We start from the raw sequence: 27,331 nt of genomic DNA, 5'->3' as shown, positions 1-27,331 counted from the left end.
GTTCAGATTTTATAACATCTCAGAATTGGATTGTTTGAGTGGAAACATACTGGAGAAAATTCACTTCTGGGCAGTGAAAATGGAACTAATGTGTGATAAATGTGGTCAGGGTACCAGAATCTTTTATTTCATCAGTGAAGTGAACAGAACTTCCAACCTTAAAAAAGGGTACTTATAGTCGCCAAATTTCATAGATATCCTCTAACGTAGATTTAAAAAAAAAATTTATATGCAAAGTTGTGCGACTATAGATAACATTATGTATTTAGAAAAGAAAATTAATGTTGCCATATGTAGCGTTTTCTGGAATTTGTGAGACATGTAGCATCTGAGTGGTATATTCTCTCTCAAATGCCTTATGTATAAACTGCAGATAGTATTTTCAAGTGCAGACTAATTGCTTTTATTGAAATTCATTCTTGTGGTCTTGCATTGTAGCCAAATGGAATGTGTTGGACAGGTTGGACATAAATCTACAGCAGAGTTCTGTTTTAGATCTTTTTTGTACAGGTTACAGTATTATCTTTATCTCTAAAATGGTTTTGTTTTGGTGGTGCAGATTGTCAAAATCTTGCCGCTTTATCATTTACTGATTTCACATTGACGTTCCTTGAATCATATCTGGGAAAATAAATAATGTGCTTAGTTGAAAGTTTTTAAATGGGTTATCATCAGGTTTCATTTTTGCTAAATTATTACAAGAGAAGGCTGGAATATCACATTCTTGTTTTTAAAAGAGGCCTCACACCAAGGCTTCCTGCTGCAGTAGAACATAAAGTTTTTCATAGAAATAGAATTGATCATGATGGGCAGCATTGAATGTCTGTCTTCAGTACTTCAACGAAACTTTAGATGTGCAGCCCTCAAAGAGGTATAGAATCATAGAAAAGTTACAGCACAGGAGGAGGCCATTCAGCCCATTGTGTCTGCGCCAGCTGAAAAAGGTAGCCGCCCAGTCTAATCCCACCTTCCAGCACCTGGTCCGTAGCCTTGAAGGCAACAGCATGTCCAGGTACCTTTTAAGAGTTGAGGGTTTCTGTCTCCACCACCGATCCGGGCAGTGAATTTCAGACACCCACCACCCTCTGGGTGAAAAATTTTTTCCTCATGTCCCCTCTAATCCTTCTACCAATCACCTTAAGTCTGTGCCCCCTGGCATTTGACCTCTCCGCCAGGAGAAACGGGTTCTTCCTGTCTACTCTATATCGGCTCCTCATAATTTTGTACACCTCAATTAAGTCACCCCTCAGCCTCCTCTTCTAAGGAAAACAACCTTAGTCGATCCAATCTTGCCTCATAGCTGCAACTTTCAAGCCCTGGCTTGAAATATTCTCTGTACTCTCTCCAAAACAATTAAGTCCTTCCTGTAATGTGGTGACCAGAACTGTATGCAATACTCCAGCAGTGGCCTCACCAGCGTTTTATACAGTTCCAGCATTACATTCCTGCTTTTGTATTCTATACCTCGGCCTATAAAAGTGTCTCACTTCTTCTAACCCTCTCAATTGCCTCCCTTTTATTGTGTATTTCCTTGCTTAATTTGCCCTCCCCAAATGCATTACCTCACAAGTTTCATATTTTAATTGATACATGCAGACATGGTTTGTAAACTAATTTGGCATTTTGCCTTTGTTGAGATTTATATGAGAAAAATTCTGAGTAAAAGTTAAATTTTTTGACATTCTATCCACACATATGCTTGAGCAAAGACTGAATCCAGCTCAACAATTTGATCTGTTAGTTGGTGTACTTAAATGACCATTTGAAGTTTTTTTTAAAAAAAGGAAAGGTTTAGAATTTAAAAAAAAAATAAACCTCAGGCATTACTGATTCCCAATTGGATCTTTAAATCAGAAATAATCCAATCAAATAGAATTTGAATTCCTGGTTTCGGGCAGAGTAAACTGCAGAAGGTTTTTAACTCTTCATCTTCAGTTTCATTTGATTTAAATCAAATGTGGCTTTTTCTATAAATCTAAATGTAGATATGGGACAAATTTAAAAATCTAACTTCTAGTTTCTGCTGAAATAATGGAAATAACATTACATCTTTAAAAACATTTATTACACTTGGAAAAAAATGAGAGTTATACCAGCATAATCTCAACATTTTGACCATTTCATCTCTATTTAGCCCTTCACCACTACAATTGGCATATTATTTGAAACTTATTAAATCCAAGCTTTATTAGTACATCAATGCATGCAGTAATTCTAGCTTTTAATTAACAAATTATTATAACAATATTACCCTTTTTAGTACTATTGAAAATGTAGACATTAACAAATGTTGCGCAAAACGCAGTGCATTAGATCACAATATTAGATCATCATGGCAAATCACTCTGAAAAAGCCCCGACTCTCTCTCTCAGTATATTACTTGGTAAATTACTTTTCCACTAAATCTTGCACAGAAATGTAATGAATACATTGTACCTTAATTTTGTTATGGCAAAGCTCATTCTACATGAAGTTTTCTTCTATGCGCTACCTAGTCAGTCTATTAGAAATACTGACCAAATTTTTTAATCAATATTCTCTTGATATATATGACCCAAAAACCTGTGTCTCTTTGGGCAGAAAGTCAGGGTCCACGCATCTCCAGTGCAATGAGTATTGCCTTGAAATAAAAACAGCAAGTGCTGGAAATACTCAGCAGTCAGGCAGTATCTGTGGAGGGAGAAGCAGTGCTAACGTTTCATCAGAATGATGATGAAAGGTCACAGACTTGAAATGTTAACTCTGCTTTTCTCTCTACAGATGCTGCCTGACCCGCTGAGTATTTCCAGCACTTTGTTTTTATTTCAGATTTCCAGCATCTGCAGTATTTTGCTTTTTTTTTGACTATTGCCTTGAATATTGATAGTCTTATCACTTGACTCTTCAATTTTTAACAAAGTGTGTATGTGTTCCCGTCTGCAGTTCCTTGCCCTAATCTTTATGTACAGATGAATGCACTGCAGTTCACTCTTGACACCAGGAGCATATTGTGGTTGAACCAGTTTATACTAGATCTGCAGCAGAGTCTGGAACAGTTCACAGCAATCTACAAACTTGATAGTGGAAAAAAAGATGAACACGTCGACGTACGAGTTGATGGACTGATGTTCAAGGTATGTAAAGGTATAATGTTGCAGCTGAAACACAGTAGTCTTAAAAGTAATCAATGGAATATAATTGTTTAATTCATTGACCTGGAATTTTTCTCTCTCAATGGAGACTGTAAATGCTAAAATCCTATGGCTTAATTTCAAGGCCATTGTCTTCTGGTTTCAATATAAATGGTTTTCAACATATACTTTTAAACTTTGAAAATGACCCAAAAGAATGGAGTCTATTATGAACTGAAACTGGAGGATGACCTCAGTTAACTTCAAGATGCAAAGCCATGTTTTGTGGTCATGTAGATCCCTGTGTGCTGGCTACAACCACTGTTTATAATTGCATAGAAATAATATCCAAAAGCAGAAAGATCAACAAAATATTACTGAGTACAATACACTTGCACTGTATGCCAACTGGGTTGACTCTTTATAAAGGTATTGTATGCAAGTTGTTACGGCTCTTATCAAGAAAAGAACAGTGGTGGCACCTATATAAGATGATTTGTTATGGTGCTCCTGTTGCCCCCTTCACTACTAAAGTGTGGCAATAGAAAACTGAAGAGATGAGAAAATTCCTTGATTCATTGATTGATCGATTTATTTATTTAGAGATACAGCACTGAAACAGGCCCTTCGGCCTACCGAGTCTGTGCCGACCAACAACCACCCATTTATACTAATCCTGCATTAATCCCATGTTCCCTACCACATCCCCACCATTCTCCTACCTACACTAGGGGCAATTTACAATGGCCAATTTACCTATCAACCTGCAAGTCTTTGGCTGTGGGAGGAAACCAGAGCACCCGGCGGAAACCCACGCGGTCACAGGGATAACTTGCAAACTCAGCACAGGCAGTACCCAGAACTGAACCCGGGTTGCTGGAGCTGTGAGGCTGCGGTGCTAACCACTGCACCACTGTGCTGCCCACCACTGTGATGTTCAAATAATTTCTCTGCAGCAACCAAGCATTTAAAATGTTAACAGTTATGGAAGTTAAAAATCATAATCAGCCACTCAACCTAACCAGTCCATGTCGGCATTTACCCTCCGCGTAAGCAGATTGTCCTAATCACATTTTCTCACCTAACATTGAACATGTAAATTTATTTCAGCATTACTTCATAAAATGGTTCCAGAAGTAGTATTTGTGATTGCAACATATTGAATAATTGAAGTTAATAACTGTGTTTCTAAGTTGTTTAGACTTTGAAAATACCTTTTTGTATCAGTTTATTGTTCCAGCTGATAAGGGACCTGATGACCATCAAGACCGTCCACAATCAATTTCTATTCAGACAGCAGAGGTAATCGCTACAAATACAAGGCACTCACCAAACTGTACACGGACTGACCTGGAAGCCATTCTACAGGAGTTCAAAGATGATGATTTTTTTAGCAAATCGTTCATGACCTTTCCCAAAACAACAAAAAGTTTCAATGTATTGCATCCCATATTTCAAAGGCATGCCCATGAACAGGACACTAAGTTGCATGAAGTTTATAAGGGCTTAGTTACACCAAAGCTGAGTACACATGCATTGAAAACATTTGCTGCTACAGACCTGTGGGCCATCCACTTTTCTCAGTTTTGGATCGACTATGAAGGAATGAAGAGTGGGAAAGGAAGACCAGTTGGATTTGTGGATTCTTTCCCTCTTTCAATCTGGGTTTGTCAACCCAATAGATTTGCAAAGTCTCAGGAATCTTTCCTGTCATCCAGACAGTCTGCTTCTCAGATACCCAAAAGTGAATCCAGCGACTTCAGCATCCGTTTGCAACGTAAAAAGCTCTTGAGTGATTACTATAGTACAGAATCTGAGCCATCTACTAATGGACTGGGGAGATCAAATTCTTTAGATGGTGCTGCTGGCTCCTTGAAATCCTTGCAGTCTTCAGATGCAGATATACATGTTCTTGTACATATTCAAAAGCATGTAAGCATGCAGGTTAATCATCATCAATACTGCTTCTTGCTGTGCCTTCAACAGTCGATAAAAAGGCTTCAGGAACAATTTCAGAAGAACATAGAGAAGGTAACGGGAAAGCCAGTGGAGCAAACAAAAGTTTGTATTGGGTTGATGATTAAAAGTGCTGAAGTAGCTTTAATGCTTCATCCATTGCCTCAACCTGAAGCAAGTAGTAAGGCTGTAGCGGAAAATAGAAGTCCTACAGAATCTGACCTTTCACCTTCTGAAAGTAGAGAAACCCTGGCAGCTGAGAATGAAGTACTGAGTGATGATACAAGTACTGACCATCTCAACAAAAAAACACGTAATGAATCACATTGTGCTCAAACCGAAAGCACGGATAAAAGCACTGTCAGGCCTTTGGACTCTTTGCTTTCTAAATCATACAGTGACTCAGCATTGATAAAAGGAATGACATCATGGTCCTCTTTTGATAGTATTATTAGTCAATTTCCAGTATCTTCAGACATTGCTGGAGATGTTGATGGAACTCATTCAGAAGATAAAAATCAGCTCAGTGAGGCCACAAAGTTTTCAAATGTTGAAGCTCTCAATGTTTCTCAAAGCATGGAGCCACTGAATGTTTATACAGTGAGCAAAGATGAATGCAGTAATCTTCCTTTGTGTAAGGAGAATTGCCAAGAGGAAATATCAAGTACTTTGCAAAACAAAAGAAATGAAACTGTAGACTCATTAAATGATTTAAAATATGATCAAGAGAATCCCATACAAAACTTTGATTACAGTAAAGAAACACCACCTTCAACAAAGTTGGTGTTACCTCAGTCGGTATCAAGGTATGCAGCTATTTGAAGTCAACATTTATCATTATTTGAAGGCAATTTAGGATAATGCATGAACATACAGCAGTTCTATTATGGGTTTGTATTTCATTTTTGGCACAGACTATAGCTGTTGGTACTATTTTTCTTAATTGCTCCTTGTTATGTTGCCCTATTGCTTAATGTTAGATATTAGAATTCTTTTTTTAACGTACAGGCAAGAGATCAGCCAAATTATTCTCCTGTAGTGACAGTAGTACGTTATTGTAATATTTGAAAAGAACATACTTTTCAAGTCCTCTGTACTGGAACCTGATGGATTATAGTGTTCACAAAATTCGAACAAGCTGAACTGCAACCTAAATCATAATCTCTGCTAGGTTGGGTGTGAATTCCCTTGTAATGAATATCCACAACTCTATTCTGGCCTATACCTTTATGCAGTTATAGGTCTTTCTTTCTTGCTTTATATGGAGTTTAACTTTGTTTTAAAAGTATAGTTTCAAAATTTGTACAACATTATGGGCGGCACAGTGGCACAGTGGTTAGCACGGCAGCCTCACAGCTCCAAGGACCCGGGTTCAATTCTGGGTACTGCCTTTGCGGAGTTTGCAAGTTCTCCCTGTGTCTGCGTGGGTTTTCACCGGGTGCTCCGGTTTCCTCCCACCGCCAAAGACTTGCAGGTGATAGGTAAAATGGCCATTGTAAATTGCCCCTAGTGTAAGGTAGGTGGTAGGGAATATGGGATTACTCTAGGGTTAGTATAAATGGGTGGTTGTTGGTCGGCACAGACTCGGTGGGCTGAAGGGCCTGTTTAGTGCTGTATCTCTAAATAAATAAATAAATTAGCAGTCGGGCTCTATCTAGTGGCCACTTTGTGCAGGGCACTTAACTTTTCTGTATTAATATATAACATATTTGCTGATGCACTACAAGCTTCACTTGAAGTAAATCTATCAACGATAAGTGTCGGACTTGAAATAGGCAAAGTCACTGAGATAAGTGCAGAAAAGTTAGTAAAGAGGATGGTGGATGAACAGTGGGGAATCTTCAAATATAACATGGATGAAGTACAAAATAAATGTTTTTAGGGCAAGAAGCGGGTATATGGATGAATAGACTTCTGTAGTTAGTAGATTAACATTAAACTGAAACTTAAGGTGTTTGGTAAAACTAGGGCTAGCAATTCAACCATGAGAAAGATAGAAAATGTAGGGAAGTAAGAGATGATTAGAATGGCTCAAAGGGAATATGAAAAAAAATCTGACGTAACATCAAAGAAAATAGAGGATTTTGTTTTTGCTTTTTAAGTAGAAGATTAATTTGTATAAATTGTACTGCCCTGGAGCCATGGAGTACATTTAACTGCTCAGTAAATTCTCAGCCCAACTAGAAAGGGGGCATTGCTGGATCTGGTGCTGGGAAATGAGGCGGGCCAAGTGGACCAAATGTTTGTCAGGGAGCACAAGGGTAAGAGTGAACATCATATCATAAGGTTTAGAGTAGTAATGCAGAAAAGCAAAGAGCGAAATAAGGTTGAATGTCTGGATTGTAAGAGAGTTAATTTCCATGTGATGAGAAGGGATCTGGGTGGGGTAAAATAAAACCAAAGACTGACATGAAGAGCTGTATTCAAACAATGGATTATCTTTAAGGAAGGAGTGTTTCAGGTACAGCTAGGTACATTCCAACAAGGGCGAAAGATAAGGGAACGAAAAACATGGCTCGTTGGATGATGCGGAAGATAGAAATTTATAATGAAACAAAAAAAGAGGGTGTATGGTGCATGTCAGGTGAATTATTCAAGTGAGAACCAGACCATATACAATAAGTTGAGAGGGGAGGTGAAGAGGAAAATAAGACTGGCAAAGAGAGAATATGAGAATAGAATCACTGTCAACATAAAAGAAAACCCAAAAATATTCTATCAGCATGTAAATACTAAGTGGGTCGTAGGAGGTGGAGTGGACAAAGAAGGTAATATATGTTTAGAGGTGCAGGGCAAGGCTAATATACTTAATGGGTACTTTGTATCTATTTACTAAGGAAGTGGAATCTGACAAAATATTGGTAGAAGTGGAGAGAGTAAAGGAAACAAATAGGGTAAAAATTGGACAGGGGAATGTACTGAAAAGGCTGGCTATGCTTAGCGTAGATGGCTTTCTCCCAGGTCGCTAAAGGAATTGGGGATGGAAATAGCGAAAGGGTTTGCCATAATCTTCGAATCTTCCCTGGATAGGGGGGAGGTGCCAGAGGATTGGGGAGTGGCAAATGTGACCCCTTTATTCAAGAAAGGGTGTAAGGACAGTCCTAGCAATTACAGGCCAGTTAGTTTAACATCAGTGGTGGATAAGGTTTTAGAAAACATAATTAGGGGGAAATAATCAACACACAGTTATAGAAGTTCGAGTTAATTAAGGATAGCCAGCACAGATTTGTAAAAGGCAGATCATGCTTGACTAATCTAATTGAATTTTTTTGATGAAGTAACAGAGGATGTTAACGAAGGGAATGCAGTAGATGTTTATATAGATTTTAAGAAAGTGTTTGATAATGTAGTACATAAAAGGCTGGTTAACAAAACTGAGGCTCATGGAATAGGGACATTGTCAAATTGGATAAAAAAATTGGCTTAAGGACAGAAAAGAGCCAATTGTAGTAAATGGTTGTTTTCAGACTGGAGGATGGTAAACAATGGTGTTCCCCAAGGGTAAATGCTCGGACCGCTGCTTTCTTTGCTATATGTAAATGACTTGGATCTTGCAATACAGAGTAGCATCTCAAAAATTGCCGATGACACCAAACCTGGAGGTGTGGCAAACAGTGACGACGATATGAACAGCCTGCAACAGGACATAGCAGAAAGGGCAGACAGGTGGCAGATGGAATTTAATACTGACAAGTGTGAGGTGATGCATTTTGGCAGAAGGAATAGAGAGAGGCAATATATATTTAATATCGCAGTTTTAAGGAATGTGCAGGAACAGAGGGACCTAGGGGTGCATGAGCATCGATCTTTGAAGGTGGCGGGTCATATCGAGAGAGTGGTTAGTAAAGCATATGGGATCTTGGGCTTTATAAATAGAGGCATTGAGTACAAAATCAGGGAAGTTATGCTGAACCTTTTATGAAGCTCTGGTTAGGCACCTTACAAAGCTGCGACCTCTACCACCTAGAGTGACGAGGGCAGCAGATGCATGGGGATACCACCACCTGCAAGTTTCCCTCCAAACCACACACCATCCTGACTTGGAACTAATATCGCTGTTCCTTTACTATCGCTGGGTCAAAATCCTGAAACGCCCTTCCTAACAGCACTGTTGGTGTACCTACATCCCAAGGACTGTAGCGGTTCAAGAAGGCAGCTCACCACCACCTTCTCAAGGGCAATTAGGGATGGGCAACAAATGCTGTCCTAGCCAGCAATGCCCACATCCCCCGAACAAATAAAACAAAAAAGGCCCCAACTGGAGTATTGCGTCCACTTCTGGCCACCGAACTTTAGAAAGTTTGAGAGGGTGCAGAGCAAATTTTCCAGAATGGTTCCAAGGAAGGGGGATTTTAGTTACAAGGTTGGGTTGGAAAAGTTGGGTTTGTTCTCTTTGGAACAAAGGAGATTGAGGGGAGATTTAATAGAAGTGTACAAGATTATGAAAGGCTTAGCTAAGTTAGACAAAGAAAAATTGTTCCTATTAACTAATAGTATGAGGACTAGGGGACGCAGATTGAAGCTTTTGGTCAAGAGATGCAGGGGGAATATGAGGAAGAACTTTTTTACGCAGTGAGTGGGAATGACCTACAACTTGCTGCGCACAAGGTTGGTGGAAGTGGAGACAATCAATGGCTTTAAAAGGAAATTGGATGGCCACTTGAAGGAAATAAACTTGCAGGACTACAGGGATCGAGTGGGGGAGTGGGACTGACTGGATAGCCCTGTGGAGAGTTGGTATGGACTCGATGGGCCGAATGGCCTCTTTCTGTGCTGCAAATGACACTGCGACATATTAATTTATTAATCATATATCTATGTACACTTCCTGTTGACTTTATATTATAAATACAACTTTGCCTTGAAACTCCCTCTGCAACATCATAGGAGATTGACTCTGATGTGAAATAAATATTTTGTCAGTTTTTATAGATGATGGTGGAAATGAGAATGTAGGTGTACTAGAATGTGATTTGAAGCAATTGTTACAGAAGACTAGAGAAATATTGTTTTCTGCAAAAAAAAAATTAGCAAAGCTCAGGATAGGTAAGTCAATGACTGTACCACTGCAAGTGTAGTAGTGTGAGTCTTCATCCTGCCTGTCTCTCCTCTGTTACACCCCGCCTCAAATCCTAGCGACAGGGGCATCACCATAAACGGGATGAGTGGCTGTGCCATTTGTGCATCTGCCTCACTGAGCAGTAATTTCAGAGTAGCACCTTGCTGTTCTGTGGGTTTTGCAAACTGTTTGAGATGAGAACAGTAATATGGGCCCCTACTTCCATTTTTATGAACTACTGGCAAGAAAGCTAGGCCTACATCATTTAGGCATATGTTCTCCTGGGGCAAAGGAGAAGGAACTGGCAGGATTTCTGGTGGGTAACCTCAAACTCCTTGCTCATTTGCTGAGGTGATGGTGTCTTTACATTGCTGAGACCAGGAATTTCGAGCTCTATATCTTGATTATTTTAGACCAGCTCTAGATGAGCAAATGTTAAGTTATGATGGCAAAAGTTATGAAACTTATTCACTTGCTTTTGATTTCATTTTTGTATATCTATCACTTTAAAACAAGGAAGTTATGCTGATTTGAATGTCTTAACGCTCACTGTTCTTCAGACACTCTCCATAATCTCTTTTTTGATCAGTGTATTCTTCTGTACCTGGTAAATTTTGCTACAACATGCACCATTTCTTAGCACAAAATGTAACCAATGGAACTGTTCCTAATCTAGGTACATGGCTCCTTTTAACCAGATACCTGGAGATCACAAGAGTAGCCTGAATTGTCTTGCTCTTCATGGGCAAATGAGTTTGACCACATTTGCTATTTTGGCACACAATGATTATATTGTTTAGTTTTGTTACTTTGGCACAAGGTAAAGTCTTTTAGACAGTGATACACCTACATTAATATACTTTCCTCTTGAAGTATATTCAATAATGACTGAATAGCATCTTCAGAAACAAGTTGGATTTATTTATGACTAAATAAATTAAATTAGACACTGCATTTCTGGGACACCTCAGCATTTGTCACTGCCATCACCTACCAAAAGTGAAGAAAATTAATTTCTCCTATTGATAGTTTGTGATGCTGAGGTTGGGTTATGAGGTATTTGTAAGCACTGTAGATTTGAAAATGCTATTTACATTCAAGCATTGCAGTATGATATGCCATACAGATCTCAACATGCATTTTTGATTTTCTCGCTTTATTACACATCCAGTTTGGGCCTGGCAGGTATTGAAGTTGTATGTAATGTGGTGATGAAGACTTTCAGTAAGTTTCATTGGCAGGGAAATAAGCATTAGAACGAGCCATGATCCCATTCCATGCCTTGCCCTTCTTATGAGCCTTTATCCTGTTTTCAGCTTGACAAATGTTAACCCTGCTGTCTGGGAGGTGTACGTGTATCCAGTTACTTTTGCATGTGTCTTAGTAACTGCTTCAAGAACAGCATTGTCAAGAGTTCTGGCACGGGGTTTTTCTTTTTTAGAGATACAGCACTGAAACAGGCCCTTCGGCCCACTGAGTTTGTGCCAACCCATTTATACTAATCCTATACTAATTCCATATTCCTACCACATCCCCACCAGTCCCTATATTTCCCTACCACCTACCTATCCGAGGGGTAATTTATAATGGCCAATTTACCTATCAATCTGCAAGTCTTTGGCATGTGGGAGGAAACCGGAGCACCCGGAGGAAACCCACGCAGACACAGGGAGAACTTGCAAACTCCACACAGGCAGTACCCGGAATTGAACCCGGGTCGCTGGAGCTGTGAGGCTGCGGTGCTAACCACTGCGCCACTGTGCCGCACTGTGGTTCTTTTCCTGGCCTTTGGACTGGGGAACAATACTTGGCATGGGAGCCTCAAAAGAAAGGGATAAAATAACTAGCACTTTTTCTTTTAAACTTTCATCACTTTTTTTTTCTGTCGCAGCAATATTTTAACAAACTGAGGAAAGTTCCTTTTGAAAAGAAAGCAATGTTCATATACATTACACAAGTGACATCTGTAAACTGGTATCTAAATTCTTTACTTTCAATTTTCATACACAAATCAGTGGGAAACTGAAGGATCGTGCACAACCTTCCTTGACTAACTATCCTGTAGTGAATAAAAATGTGAGGAGAAGCCCATCTCAGATTTCACTGGACACGATATCAATTGACAGCAGTCTGGTGGAGGAACAGTTCTTAGAATGTGATGGGAATGAAAGCCTCCTTTTGTTGGAAAAGGGTAAGCTGTATTTTATAATTCAAACCTTTCTGTTTTGCATCAGTTTTTAATTGTAGACTAATGCTTTACAATGCACGCAGATATTGAAATAGATCCAGGATTTACAGCACAAAAATCTTAACATTCGAAGCTTATTGAACTGCTACAAAACTTCTGAGATTAATCTATTACACAATGATACGTAATATATATCTAACGGTTCACAATTTTATGTACAATGCAAATTTAAGTGTTATTTAGTTAAATTATGTTTTTATATTTTGCCTCAGCAACTGTCTCTTGTAATTTGGATTTGTAAATTAATTTGACAGGTACCTGTTCATAGTATACACTACTGTTCACAAAAGAATTACTGCACATCAGGATTACGTTATTAATACCAAAACAAAATAAGACGCATGTTTCTGACCCAACATAAAGAAAAATCTGACATTGCCAGTTTCTGTGGGATTACATAGATTATTTCCATGCTAACATAAAGAACTGATGAAAATGTACTAGAAATTTTAATTGCAATTCCAAAGTTATGGTCTGAGCAAGTAATTTAATGCCTCATGTTGTGTAAGTCGAATTGGTACAGTACTCTGAACCCTGTCGGATCTTGCTCTGTTTGAGCCATCCTGATCTGAACCCATTGTGATGTGTTCAAGGCTTATATTTATGGCAGAGCACTTCTGTTTTTGTTGTTTTGGGAAAATATAAAAGTTTACTTCAACTGTTGTATGTACCACTATTTGTAATTTTACATGATATTACCTGAAATATTTTTCTCATTTCAAGATGATATCAGAATAGAGGGCTGTGAGAAACAGTGACAGTTGTCTTTGAAACTGATCTGCTATTCAGTTTATATATTAATTACATTTAACTTTTAAATGATACACAAGGGTAAATTTGTAAAATATGAATTTCATTTCATTCAACATAGTTGTGATATAGCTCACAGCTTCATTGTTAAATATTTATTTGGCCTTCTGACATTGTTAACGCAAGTAGGTAACTTAATTTTCAATAAAATAACATATTGATTCTTGAAGCCCTTTCAGTAGTTCATTCTTCATCCATGTACAACAGTAATATAGCCCAACTTAATGGACTCATGCCAATCACAGAAATGAAAACATTCTTACTCCTACATTGTGTAAAGCTTGAGAAACTGCATCATGGTGCCAGTTCATTTCTCTGTGTTGTCAGACTGCTTGTCTGACATCCAGGCTTGGATGAGCTGCAAAACCTTCAAGTTAACCATAGGTAACACCAGAGCCATCGTTGTCCTTACTCTGAGGCTGAAACAGACTGTTGGCAAACTCCCCATCCTGATCAACCTCCAACCTCATATCCCATCTATCTCTGCAACATCACCTGCCTCCACCCCTGTCTAGCCCATCTGCTGCTGAAACCCTCATCCATGCCTTTGTCGCTTCTAGACTCGTCTGTTTGAGTGTTCTCCTGGACAGCCTCCCATATTCTCCATAAGTATCAATTCAGCAACAGCAACTTGTGCTCATATGGCGCCTTTAACATAATAAAAATGTCCCCAAGACACTTCACAGGAGCATTGCAAAGCAAAATTTGACATTGAGCCATGTAAGGAGATGTTAGGGAAGATGACCAAAATCTTGGTGAAAAGGGTAGGTTTTAAGCAGCATCTTAAAAGAAGAAAGAGGTAGAGAAGTAGAGAGGTTTAGGGAGGGGATAACAGAGCTTTGGGCCTTGGCACAGTCACCAGTAGAGGAGCAATTAAAATTAGCGATGCTCAAGAGGCTAGAATTTGAGGAGTGCAGATATCTTGGAGGGTTGTGGGGTTGGAGGAGGTTGGAGATAATGAGGGATGAGACCATGGAGGGATTTGAAAATGAGGATAAGAATTTTAAAATTAAGGTGTTGCTTAACGAAGAGCCAGTGTAGGCCAGCAAGCACAGGGGTGGTGGGTGACCAGGACTTAGCGTGAATAAGGAGACGGGCAACAGAGATTTGGATGACCTCAAATTTACAGAGGTAGAATGTGGGACATCAGCCAGGAGTGCGTTGGATTAGTCCAGACTTGCGTGTAACACAGGCACGGATGTGGGTTTCAGCAGCAGATGAGCTTAGTGACGGATGATATTATGGAGGTGGAAATAGGTGGTCTCAGTCATTGTTTTGTCTAAGCTGCGCAGCAACCCAGAAGTTACCACGCAGGCCAAGTACAATTCGGCCCCTTCAGGTCACTGCACAAAAAAATTTAAAGGGACCATTGTTAGGATTTTTTTTGTATTAAAACTTGGGATCCTATATTTTTAAAAACTGAAAATGATTTCAGTTGACATTGAGACATCTGGAGATAGTTGAACTTAATGGATGTTTTTGAAAATAAGTTCAACAAGATTTGAACTGGTAAACAAGGACTGGAAAGCAGGTAATTTCAACAAAACCAGCAGGGGATTTGACCTAAGAGCTACCCTCTGTTGTGACAATAGAGAATTTATGACTTGTTTCTAGAAGTTTCATTTTTGAACTTGAAAAGCCAGTGGGTTTGGACAAAAGCAGGCAATTGGAATTTGATTTGGACCTGTCTGGAGATCAGTAGAAGAACCAAAAACGTATTACCTCTCTGAAGAATCCTTGCTTTTGAAAAACAAAAGCTTATATGCAGTGGTGCTGTTGCCTCCGGCATTTTCGCAGAAATCTTGCATCTTTAAAAAAGGACTTCTGCATTGAATGTGAGAACTGACACCTGTTGCTACACCCCTTATTGAAGACCTATGTGAAGGCTTCTACAGTTGAAGTTCTTTGAATGCCTACCTATCACAGACATCACATCAACCTCACCTGGAAAAACTTAGAGTGGCATCCAACTATTCGACTTTTGGACACCTCGCCAAACCGAAGAACTTCCTTCCAGATCATGGCAGTCTAAGTTTTTTTTAAATTCCTTTTATTCCTATGAAACAGCTGTAAACCAACATTCCGCTTTTCCCAGTTAACTGGTTTTTGGGTGTATGTGCATGGGCATGAGGGCTAGGAAAAAATAAGGAGCTTTGATATCTCAATTCGTTTGTGTGTATATATATATATATATTTTATTATTCATAAAGAGTTGGTTTTATAATCGGTTAATTTTATTGTTGATTAAAGAAACCTGGTTGGTGTTCTTTATTCTGGGAACAAATAGAGTATCTAGTTGGCTGTTTCGGTAAGTGGGAACATTTATTGATAAGCTGTGACCTGTGGAGAAGTGGAACTGAATTAACAGTGCACCCCTCCCACCTTGGTCGTAACACCATGCACTTAAATGAGTAGGCCATGCACAACAACAAAATTTGATGGAACGTTGGCCTCAGTGGTGGAATGGATATTTGGTTGGAAGCTTATCTCACAATTAAACAAGTCACCAAGGTTCCGAACAGTCTGGTTCAACCTCAGACAGTTGCCAGGGAGAAGGATGGAATGGGTGGCTAGCAAACAGAGTTTGTAGCAGGGACCAAAAACAATGGCTTCTGTCTTTCCAATATTTAATTGGAGGAAATATGGACTCATCCAGTACTGGATGTTGGACATCAGTTTGATAAATTAGCGGATGAATTCTGAGAGGTGGTGGTTAGGGTGTCGTCAGCCTACATGTGAAAATTGACGCTGTGTTTTTGAATGATGTCACCAAGGGGCAGCATGTAGATGAGAAGTAGGAGGGGGACAAGGATAGATCCTTGGGAGACACCAGAGTAACAGTGGAAGAGAAGCCATTGTAACTGTTCCTCTGGCTATGATTAGATAGATAAGAAAGGAATCATGCGAGTGTCGTTCCACACAGCTGGATGACGGAGAGGCATTGGAGAAGGATGGCATGGTTAACCATGTCAAAGCCTGCAGACAGGTCGAAAAGTATCAGGAAGGGAGAGTTTGCCTTTGTCAGTCACATAGGATGTAATTTGAGACTTTTGCGAAGAGCTGTTTGGTACTGCGACTTGGTGGAACTATGAACTCGTTATCTATCATGCATCATGTCTCGCTTCCCCATCACCCTGTGTTCACAGATCTCTATTGGCTTCCAGTTCCCACGATCTCATATTTAAAAATTCTCCTCCTTGTTCAACTTCTTTCATGGCCTTGTCGCACCCTATCTTTGTAACTTCCTCCCAACCTGTTCCTCTGACTTTGGTGTATTGTGCATCCTTCAGCCTTTCAGACCACCGCTGACAAATGTGCATTCAGTCACTTGGGCCCTATATTCAGGAATTTCCTGTCCAAACCTCTCCATCTCTGCCTCATTTTCATCCTCCTTAAAACACACCTCTTAATTTATATATATATATTTTTAATTTAGAGATACAGCACTGAAACAGACCCTTCGGCCCACTGAGTCTGTGCCGACCAACAACCATCCATTTATACTAACCCTACAGTAATCCCATATTCCCTATCACCTACCTACACTAGGGGCAATTTACAACTGCCAATTTACCTATCACCTGCAAGTCTTTGGCTGTGGGAGGAAACCGGAGCACCCGGGGGAAACCCACGCAGACACAGGGAGAACTTGCAAACTCCGCACAGGCAGTACCCAGAATCGAACCCGGGTCCCTGGAGCTGTGAGGCTGCGGTGCTAACCACTGTGCCACTGTGCCGCCCCAGGCACACCAATGTAATATAGTAATTTGTTTATGGTAATCTGTGCTTATTGCAGACTATATAAGTCAATAAACACACCGATGGTGTGTTAAAGGGTAAATTTCCTGCTTCTGCACTCCTGACACGTCACAGAGAATATCAGGAAACTCCCAACATGATTTTCCATCCATTGATTTTAAGTGTTATGACCAGGTGAGAAAGGGGTCAAGGGTTCACTCTTGGCCTTCACCATGTCTTACCGTAACAGGGTTTAATTTTAAACACATGTTTTTTTTTTTTAGCTCCCCCTTAATAAATCCTTGTTCACGAACTTCCAATTATATAGCAAAGAAACTAGCCAAGTAGGTTTTCTTAGGCTTAAAGAAAAAAGGTTGAACTTTATTAAACTTAAACTCTAATTTGGTTAATGTCTATGGATATGCAACACGCCCACGCTAGCATGCATACGCGATACATACATGCAGATAGAGACAGTAAAGAGCAGTAGAAATGAAGTGGAAAAGTTTGAGGCAATATCTGAAGATGGTTTTGATTACAGTTCGAGCTCGCTGTAGAGTCCTTGATTGTAGATAGGTCTTGCTTTTCGTTGGGGCCCAGTATTATTCTTAAATCTTGTTCAGTGTAGGAGACTTTTCTCTCTTGAAGTTCATGTGTCCTCAGTGGGTCCAGAGGTTTGTGAGAAGGAGATGGGAGCAAACAGGAGAAGTCTTCTGACTCCAGGAGCAAACAGTCTTTCTGAGTTCAAAAAAACTGTCTGTGCCCAATTCAAAAACTCCCAAGTTGGCCAACAGGTTAGTCATGTGACCAACTGGTTTAAACACTTCTGTGTTTGTGGATTCTCTTGTCCCAGCAGACCCTGGAATGTCTCTTCTTACACACAATACCTGGTGATCAAAGTCCCTTTTTGATTAAGTGGATAAGGGAAGTAACCTCTCTTGTCTCTATTGGTATGCAAATGTCCTCCATCTAAGTGTCCTTGTAACAGGCCTACTCTTCCCAGCAACAATTTGAAATTTAACGTCCATATGGTGAAATTTATATGCCACATCCCAGAAACTGCAAGGCTCCAGCCACTGACCCCCACCCTGCTATATACTTCAAAACCTGGTTCCCAAGTCAAGCTAAATCCCCTATTTTATGCACCAAACTCTTGGACTGCATTCCCAGTGCTTTCTCTTCCAGAACTGTCCTCAATATACCCAAATCCTGTGACTTACTTCCTCAATGAGTGCAGCATCTCTCTGCCAGTGATGCTGGATTCCAAAACCTGTGTTGCTAGAACTCCGTCAAACATTTCTCTCAGACCTGCTCGACCCTGAGCTCCTATTCCACAACTGTCGGATCACAGGCCTTCTTCCCAGATCCCTGGGCTACCCCAATGCTTAATAAGTCAGTGTTTCCGGTAATACTTGGCATAATACCCTGTTATTATAAAACCTCAGATTCACTGTGAGCAATGCCGTGGGAGATCTGCAAATATATATCTGTGCCAATGAGAAAAGTCAACTTGATTTTGATGTTTAAATAAATTGTAACTTTCTGGGGCTTCATTCTCATGTTGCTCTAAGTTGCTTGATTTTACTGCTCACTCCCACTCTCTTTAGATGCATTCATTAGGAAACAGAACAATTCTGAGGAACAAAGGAAAATTTACTTGTGCAGTTTGCTTATTTGTACAATGAAAAAAAGCAGATCATGAGTATGATATCATTTTGTCTATGGGTCGTTGCCCTTCTTAACATTAAAAAGTGGTGGTAAATGAATGTTTAGAATTGTCATAATTCTTGCCAAGTTAAAACTTTCTTTTTGCATATCAGAACTTTCAGCCAGTGTATGCCTGCTGAATTAAGAGATATTTGTTCAGCTTCATTGAAACAAAGACTATGTTTATCTTCTCAGATCCTTGTACTGATGATGCCTCAGTTATTAGTCTTAAAGAAGCTTCTATTGATCAAAGTCCAGCAGAAAGTGCTAATGGGGCATTTGTGACTGAGGATTATGGAAGAGTATCACCAGATGTCTACAGCGCTGCATCTCAAAGTGTGGAAGAGTCTCCTGGAGATTTGGTAAACATGAGTAACCTGATCTTGCAGCATTTTTATGTAGCGAATTCTGTTCGCGGTTAAATGTTATTAAGATGTCGGGTACAGAATTTTGAAAAAGGAAGCCAAAATAAGCAGAACACAGCTGGAAGTATTTTTAACTGGTCTGTCATGTCATCTTGCATTTCTTTCTGAACCATGGTCTTATTTTCACTCTGACTTTATATTTTGTAAAATTTTTTATATTTTGTACCTCCCTTTCCTTTCCTTGCCTCATCAATCCATCTGTTCCCAAACATATGCCAAATTAATTGAGTATAACCTTGGAATAACCTCTCCCTAAAACCTCTGTGCTTGTACTCCTTTTGTAGTCAAGTCTAGCTCTGCTTGATCAAGTTTGTCCAAAATTTTCCCGTACACAGATTCCCCAGTTAAGAAATTGAGCAGGCAGCCAATATCTTGTCATCTACCTATGCAGTACTTAAACTGACCATGAGTGCATTTTGTAAGAGTATACTGGATGATCTTTTTTTTAATGCTGTTTTCAATTATATAGATCTGGAGTTCAAACCATCTAGACTAATTTAAACATCCTGACGGCACCAGAGTTGCTGCCAGTGTAACGTGAGCAAGTTCCAAATACCCATTTGAAGATATTCAATTATTTAGCTATTTCTAATTCTAACTTGATTTTAGCTGATCTTTTCTATGATTAACTTCAACGGCAACTTAGAGTCATGGAGTTATACAGCACAGAAACAGGCCCTTCGGCCCATCGTGTCTGTGCCGGCCATACAGCACCCAACTATTCTAATCCCATATTCCTGCACTTGGCCCATAGCCTTGTATGCTATGGTGTATAAAGTGCTCATCTAAATGCTACTTAAATATTGTGAGGGTTCCTGCCTCCACCACCTCTTCAGGCAGTGCGTTCCAGATTCCAACCACCCTCTGGGTGAAAAAGTGCTTCCTCAAATCTCCCCTAAAACTCCTGCCCCTTAATCTATGCCCCCTGGTTCTTGACCCCTCCACTAAGGGAAAAAGTTTCCTCCTATCTAACCTATCAATGCCCCTCATAATCTTGTACACCTCAATCATGTCCCCCCCTCAGCCTTCTCTGCTCCAAGGAAAACAGCCCTAGCCTTTTCAGTCTCTCTTAATAGCTGAAACGCTCCAGCCCAGGCAACATCCTGGTGAATCTCCTCTGCACCCTCTCCAATGCAATCACATCCTGCCTATAGTGTGGTGACCAGAACTGTACACAGTACTCCAGCTGTGGCCTAACTAGCGTTTTATATAGCTCCATCATAACCTCCCTGCTCTTATATTCTATGCCTCAGCTAATAAAGGCAAGTATCCCATATGCCTTCCTAACCACCTTATCTACCTGTGCTGCTGCCTTCAGTGATCTATGGCCAAGTACACCAAGGTCCTTCTGACTTTCTGTACTTCCTAGGGTCCTACCATCCATTGTGTATTCCCTTGCCTTGTTAGTCCTCCAAAAATGCATTACCTCACACTTTTCAGGATTAAATTCCATTTGCCACTGCTCCGCCCATCTTAGCAGCTCATCTATATCTCCCTGTAATCTAAGGCTTTCCTCCTCACTATTTATAACACCACCATTTTTCATGTCATCTGCGAACTTACTGGTCATACCTCCTATCTTCACGGCTAAATCATTAATGTACACTGCAAACAGCAAGGGTTTCTGATGAAATGTTTTTTATTACATTTTGCAATAAAGCAAGTCCAATTAAAATCACATACAATTATAGTAACAGTAGAGACAGGAAAATCGAGGTGTTTAACACAATTGGGTAATGCACTTTTTAAATAGCAACAGTACATAAGTAAACAAAATGTTCTTCCCATACATTGAGTGTGTCAATTCCCTTCCGTAAAACTGCCTAAACTGAAATAGCAGTAATGACATCCATCCAGACACACATGCACCCACTGCAGGAGACTCACGCACTCTTTGTCAAAGATTTAACTGGTGTTTGGATACCCATGAGAGGAGCTTTGCGCATTATAAGCTTCATAACAGAACTTTTGTTTTGACAGATTTCAGTGATGATTTTCAGCGTCTTTGGTATTAACTGTGCGATTGATGTGAAGGGTGAGGATACAGCCGTGAGTCTCCAAGTAAACCAAGTGATACCAAACCAGCTTGGAAACGTCAGTGTTCGGCAGTACCTTAGCAACCATAGCATGGGTTTGTACCAGATTTCTTTCAGATTTCAAATTTTAATCTTAATTTGTGTTCCTATTTCAGAAAACATTTCTGAATTGAAATATCTATCAACATTTAAAATGCACAAAGCAGCTGGTTAAAATAATGACTTGCATAAAGTGTACAATCGATAGTGAGTTTGAAGGAAGTGCACAAATATTTTTTTAATTTTCAGTATTCTCACATCCTGAATGTTATAATTCAGTATTGAGTTTTACATTGGCATGTCTTTTTAATTTGGATATGGAATAATGAGAGCCATCATTTCAATCACAGATTCTGTCCCGTTCCTGCTTGGATGTTCAAGTCTGCTAGAACTAGAATTAGTTCTGCTAAGATTTGTCAATCCTCAGTCTGTGTTATCAAGTGGAGCTTCATGCAAAACTCTAAGCCTAATCCTGTTTTAGCATATTGCTTGGAGACTCCCTGCCAATTGTAAAGCAGCACATGTCTCCTTTTCAGCTTTATGGACACAGGAGTAGTTGAGGGTACAAAAATATAAATAGAATTCTATAAAACATGGTGACATACGATTTGCTTAGGTAATGTTTTCAGCAGTTATGGTCATTTGCTCATTGTGGGATCTTGCTGTGTACGGGTTGACTGGCATGTTTCCTGCATTTCAACAGTGACTACACTTCAAAAGTACTTCATTGGCTACACTCCTCATTGAGCAGATGTACAATCCTAGCCTATCCAGTCTTCATAACTAAAATGCTCCAGGCCAGGCAACAACATCGGTCTTTTTCCGGGTGACAGGCAGTGACTAGTGGGATACCGCAGAGATCAGTGCTTGGGCCCCAGCGATCCACAATATATATTAATGACTTGGGTGAGGGAACTAAATGTAACATTTCCAAGTTTGCAGACAACACAAAGCTGTGGGGAGAGGGGGGAATGTGAGCTGTGAGGAGGATGCAAAGAGGCTGCAATGTGATTTGGACAAGTTGGGTGAGTGGGCAAATGCATGGCAGATGCAATATAACATGGATAAATGTGAGGTTATCCCTTTGTTTGTAAAAACAGAAACGCAGATTATTATCTGAATGGTGATAGATTGGGAAAGGGGGAGGTGCAACGAGACCTGGGTGTCCTTGTACACCAATCGCTGAAAGCAAGCATTCAGGTGCAGCAAGCTGTTAGGAAGGCGAATGGTAAGTTGACCTTCATTGCAAGAGGATTTGAGTACAGGAACAAGGATGTCTTACTGCAGTTATACAAGGCCTTGGTGAGACCACATCTGGAGTATTGTGTACAGTTTTGGTCTCCTTATCTGAGGAAGAATGTTCTTGCCATGGAGGGAGTGCAAAGAAGATTTACTAGGCTGATTCCTGGGATGGCCGAATTGACGTATGAGGAGAGATTGGGTCGACTAGGCCTATGTTCACGAGCGTTTAGAAGATTGAGAGGGGATCACATAAAAACCTATAAAATTCTGACCGGACTAGACAGGCTAGATGCAGGGAGGATGTTCCCGTTGGCTGGGGAGTCCAGAACCAGGGGTTACAGTCTCAGGATACAGGGTATGCCATTTAGAACTGAGATGAGGAGGAATTTCTACACTCAGAGGGTGGTGAACCTGTGGAATTCACTACCGCAGAAGGCAGTGGAGGCCAAGTCATGAAATATATTCAAGAAGGGCATAGATATATATCTTAATGCCAAAGGGATCGAGGGATATGGGGGGAAAGCAGGAACAGGGTATTGAATTAGACAATCAGCCATGATCTTTTTTGAATGTCGGAGCAGGCCTGAAGGGCCAAATGGCCTACTTCTGCTCCTATTTTCTATGTTTCTAAAGCTTTTCTCTACCTTCTCTAGTCCAATCACATCTTTCCTAGTGTGCAGTGACCAGAACTGCATGCAGGTGTGGCCAAACTAGTGTTGTACAGTTCCAGCATAACTCCCAGCAAGTATCCCATATGCTTTCTTAACCACCTTATCTGTCTGTCCAGCTACCTTCAGGGATCTGTGGACATGCACTCCAAGGCTCCTCTGTTCCTCTACACTTCTCAGTATCCTACCATTTATTGTGTATTTCCTTGGTTTGTTAGCCTTCCCCAAATGCGTAACCTCACACATCTCCTCATTGAGCTCCTTTTGCCAATGTTCTGCCCATCCGGCTGGTCCATTGAAGTGCTGTTAGCCATCAGCAGTAGTAAAATAGTATTCCAGCACAATCTCTCATCTCATGAACTGGCATATCCTTCACTGTGCCATTGCCTGCAAGCTAGCTGACCAACTCTGGTACACTGAGGAGTGTAGAAGAGCATGCCAAGAGCAGCACCAGGCATACCTGAAAATGAGGCGCCAACCTGGTGAAGCTACAACACAGGACTGAACAGTGGAAGAAGCATATTCTAGAACGAACCAAGTGATCCCACAATCAACAGAACAAATTGCAGCTCTGCAGTCCTGCCACATCCAGCTGTAAATTGTAGTGCACAATTAAACAAGTAGCAGGAGGAGGAAGCTCCAAGAACATCCCTATCCTAAACGATGATGGAAAAGACTACAATAAGCTAACCTCCTATAGCTATCTTGATTACACTTCTTCCCACCCACTTCCTGTATGGAATCTATTTCATGCTCTCAGTTTTTTCATTTTTAAAAATTTAATAATACATGGGATGTTGGTGTCGCTGAGCAAGCCAAAATTTATTGCTCATTCCTAATTGCCCACGACATGGTGCCTTCTTGAAGCACTGCAGTTCTTATGGTGAAGGTACTCGCACAGTGCCGTTAGCTAGGGAATTCCAGGATTTTGACTTTGGGACAGTGAAGGAATGATACATTTCCAAGTCAGGATAGATCATCCACTGAGCACTTTTGGCTGAAGATGATTGTGAGATGGACCATGTGAATGCAAAGGTGGAAATTGGAAACAAAACTAGTGACATTTTCCAGTTTGGGGTGACAGCAGGAAGCAGCACCGATATAGTCATCAATGTACCAGAAAAAGAGGTGAGTGAGGTGACCTGAATATGACTGAAACTGAGAATGATCCATGTATCCCACAAAAAGGTAGGCAAAACTAGGGCCCATACCTAAAGCAACACCTTTTATTTGGAGGGCGCGAGTGGAGTCAAAGGAGAAGTTGTTCAATCTGAGAACAAGTTCAGCCAGGTGGAGGAGGCTGGTGGTGGTGCTAAAGATTGATCTATTTGTGAAAATCGAGTTTTCTCTGTAATTCAGACCTTTAACTTGTTCATTTCTATTTTCTGGTATATTGGCTTAAAAATTGTACATCTGCTCAAGTATATAAAATCTGAAGAATTGATATTCTAATGATTTTCATGACTAAGATTATTTGAAAAATTCTTTGCAAGGGCATTGGAAATAGGATGCTAATTTGACCGCTGGGACGTAGAACTGATTAAAGAGATAAAAAATATTTCTGCGAGTCTTAAAGATTACGTTAGGAATAAGAAAGACTTGCGTTTATATAATGCCTTTCACAACCACTATACGAAAGTGCGTTACAGACAGTGAACTACATTTGCAGTGTAGTGACTGTTGTAATGTAGGAAAATGTGAGACATATTTGAAACTCAACCAATTCCTTGTAGGTATGAATCCACAGCACAAAGTCTGGCTCCAAATTGACAGTTTCTCTGAGAAACCACTGAAATGGCTGATTTAGGAAATGCTTTAACACAATTGGGGATTAGGCACATTGGGATAATAAGGGGAACTTAATTTATCATGTGTGCTATTTTTGATCTGGAAATTATAGACTTGGACATTTTGTACCAAAAATGGAAAGTATTTGTGGAATTACATAGAATTTACAGCACTGAAACAGGCCAGTCTGTCCAACTGGCCTCTGCTGGTGTTTATGCTCCACATGAGCCTTCTCCCACCTTTGTCATCTCACCCTATCAACCTATCCTTCTATTCCTATCCCCTCATGCTCTTATATAAAAACAAAATACTGCGGATGCTGGAAATCTGAAACAAAAACAAGAAATGCTGGATTCACTCAGCAGGTCTGGCAGCATCTGTGGAAAGAGAAGCAGAGTTCTCTTTCCACAGATGCTGCCAGACCTGCTGAGTGAATCCAGCATTTCTTGTTTTTGCCCCTCATGCTCTTATCTGGCTACCCCTTAAACGCATTGATGCTATTTGCTTCAACTACTCCATGTGGTGGCAAGTTCTACATTCTATTCACTCTCCAAGTAAAGAGCACTCCTCAACCCTACTGTCTTTAATCTTGAGCATACAATTCCCCCAGAATTGTAAATTAAAACTCCTTTCACAAGCTTCATTCCATTTTGTTGCTAAAAACTGGCATCCATTGGAGTTGTAGCTAGAATTCAAGAATGAAATCACAGAACAATTCTTTTGTAGTGTTCTGTTCATATAAAATGAATATGCTGGCAGGAATGGCCTCCGTCAGTGTCGTATTTGACACTATGATCTACCAAGTATCTTCAAAAGACCCTTGCATATATGGGATCAAGAAGTGCCACTGAGTGGAAGGTGTGCTGATTGTAATACCTGCCTGATATTGTACAAATTGGCAACTTCTATTTTTGGGCAAGCGAAACGAATAGATGAAGACTTGTGACTCTGCTCGTAGGCAGAGTTGAGGGAAGATTTGGGTCTCAGACAAGCAGAGCCTCTGGACTGAGGCAGATCATTAAAATCAGAGGATAGATTAGGTCTGAAGTCATCACTGGTGGTTCATCAGTCGCCATCTGCAGAGAAGCAATGTTTGAGATTAAAATCAGACACAGTTGCTAGGACTATAGTGAGGAGGAAAGGTTGTAATTTAAATGTCGCTACTGGATGAGTGGAGCCTCTCTATCTTTTGCAATTTAACTCCTACCCACGTGAGGGCTTTGTAGGATTATGGTTAGGCCCTGCAAGCATAACCAATGTTTGACTATCATAAGATTTGATTTCGCACTTCATATTTTCTGTCTCTTTTCTCTATAAATCAGATGCTATACTATATTCTCTTATTGTTACTTTGGGAATGAAACTTTAGAAATATTCTTTGCTGTTACCCTAATTTAAAAAACAAATTGTATCTTAAGCACTGTCAGTGCAGAAGATCATGTTAACAATTTAGCAATTTAAGTCAGTGGACGTGAGATATTAAAATATCTTTTGACCCAGTCTCTCTTTTTAAGCCATTATTTTGTGGCAGATGAGGTCTGAATTAAACTGTAAACAAAGGAAAATTAAAAGTAGCAGGATGTCCCAAGTTATTTTTAAGTATGTATTAGTGGAGGAACAAAACTGCATAAAATTTTTGGCAATATTCTTTGGGTGGATTGAACAAGTACTACCACCATCATATTAAAAAGATCTGTAACTATCATTTCAGTTCCTTTAGTTGTTCACAAAAATCGAAATGGACTTTAACAACTGTAGTTTTGTTTTTCAATATTATGGTAATGCATTGCAATGTGTTTTTCCTGTATTTCTATTCTATTTTGTACATTTTACTTCTCCTTTAAATGTTCCCTATTTTTTAAAAACATGCTTTCTTTTTGTCTCTGTACCACTAACAATTTTCTAAGTTAGAAAGGTGGACAAGCAACCTGTTCCCAAGCATTAGCTTTCAGAGTCAAATTAATAATAGGTTTATAGGGTAGTCTAGATTAATTTGCCTTATTGAATTTGTTCAATTGTTTTAACATCCTCATGAAGAAGACCCCCTGATATCAGGTTACCATCCTTCCCTGACAGTATGACTAAGATCAGGAATTTAATGTGTGAGAAATGGTGGGCACGAATGCATCCAACCCTTTGATAAACACCATCAACTTGCTTCATATCGTGTCTTTAACCCTTAATAGCACCGTTAACAACCAAAATTTGACACTGAGTCATATAAAGAGATGTTAGATTAGTTGCCCAAAAGCTTGGCCAAATGGGGTAGTTTTTAAGCAGCGTCTTAAAGGAGGAAAGAGAGGTAGAAAGGCAGGGAGATTTAGGGATGGAATTCCAGAGCTGAGGGCCTCAGCAGCTGAAGGCACGGATGCCAATTGATAAGTGATTAAAATGGGGTGCATAACCGGGCTAGAATTGGTGGAGCAAAAATATTTCGGAGGGTTGTAGAGCAAGAGGAGCTTACGGAGATAGGGAGTGAGACCATGGAAGGATTTGAAAACAAG

At 40.0% G+C, this 27,331-nt stretch overlaps 1 protein-coding gene across 2 annotated transcripts in view; it reads left to right on the top strand.

Moving 5' to 3' along the window:
- bltp3b (bridge-like lipid transfer protein family member 3B) overlaps positions 1-27,331 on the top strand; it is a 142,801-nt gene that overhangs the window by 84,641 nt on the left and 30,829 nt on the right. For both annotated transcript variants that reach the window (XM_068059075.1, XM_068059076.1), the window contains exons 13-17: positions 2,924-3,114; positions 4,339-5,873; positions 12,142-12,317; positions 18,825-18,991; positions 21,035-21,185. In XM_068059075.1, coding sequence (XP_067915176.1) covers positions 2,924-3,114; positions 4,339-5,873; positions 12,142-12,317; positions 18,825-18,991; positions 21,035-21,185 — 2,220 coding nt within the window. The remainder of the gene's footprint in view (positions 1-2,923; positions 3,115-4,338; positions 5,874-12,141; positions 12,318-18,824; positions 18,992-21,034; positions 21,186-27,331) is intronic.

This window comes from Heterodontus francisci, chromosome 27 (genome assembly GCF_036365525.1).
Source record: "Heterodontus francisci isolate sHetFra1 chromosome 27, sHetFra1.hap1, whole genome shotgun sequence".
In the NCBI taxonomy this organism is placed as follows: Eukaryota; Metazoa; Chordata; class Chondrichthyes; order Heterodontiformes; family Heterodontidae; genus Heterodontus; species Heterodontus francisci.
This window is presented reverse-complemented; position numbering and strand designations above follow the sequence as displayed.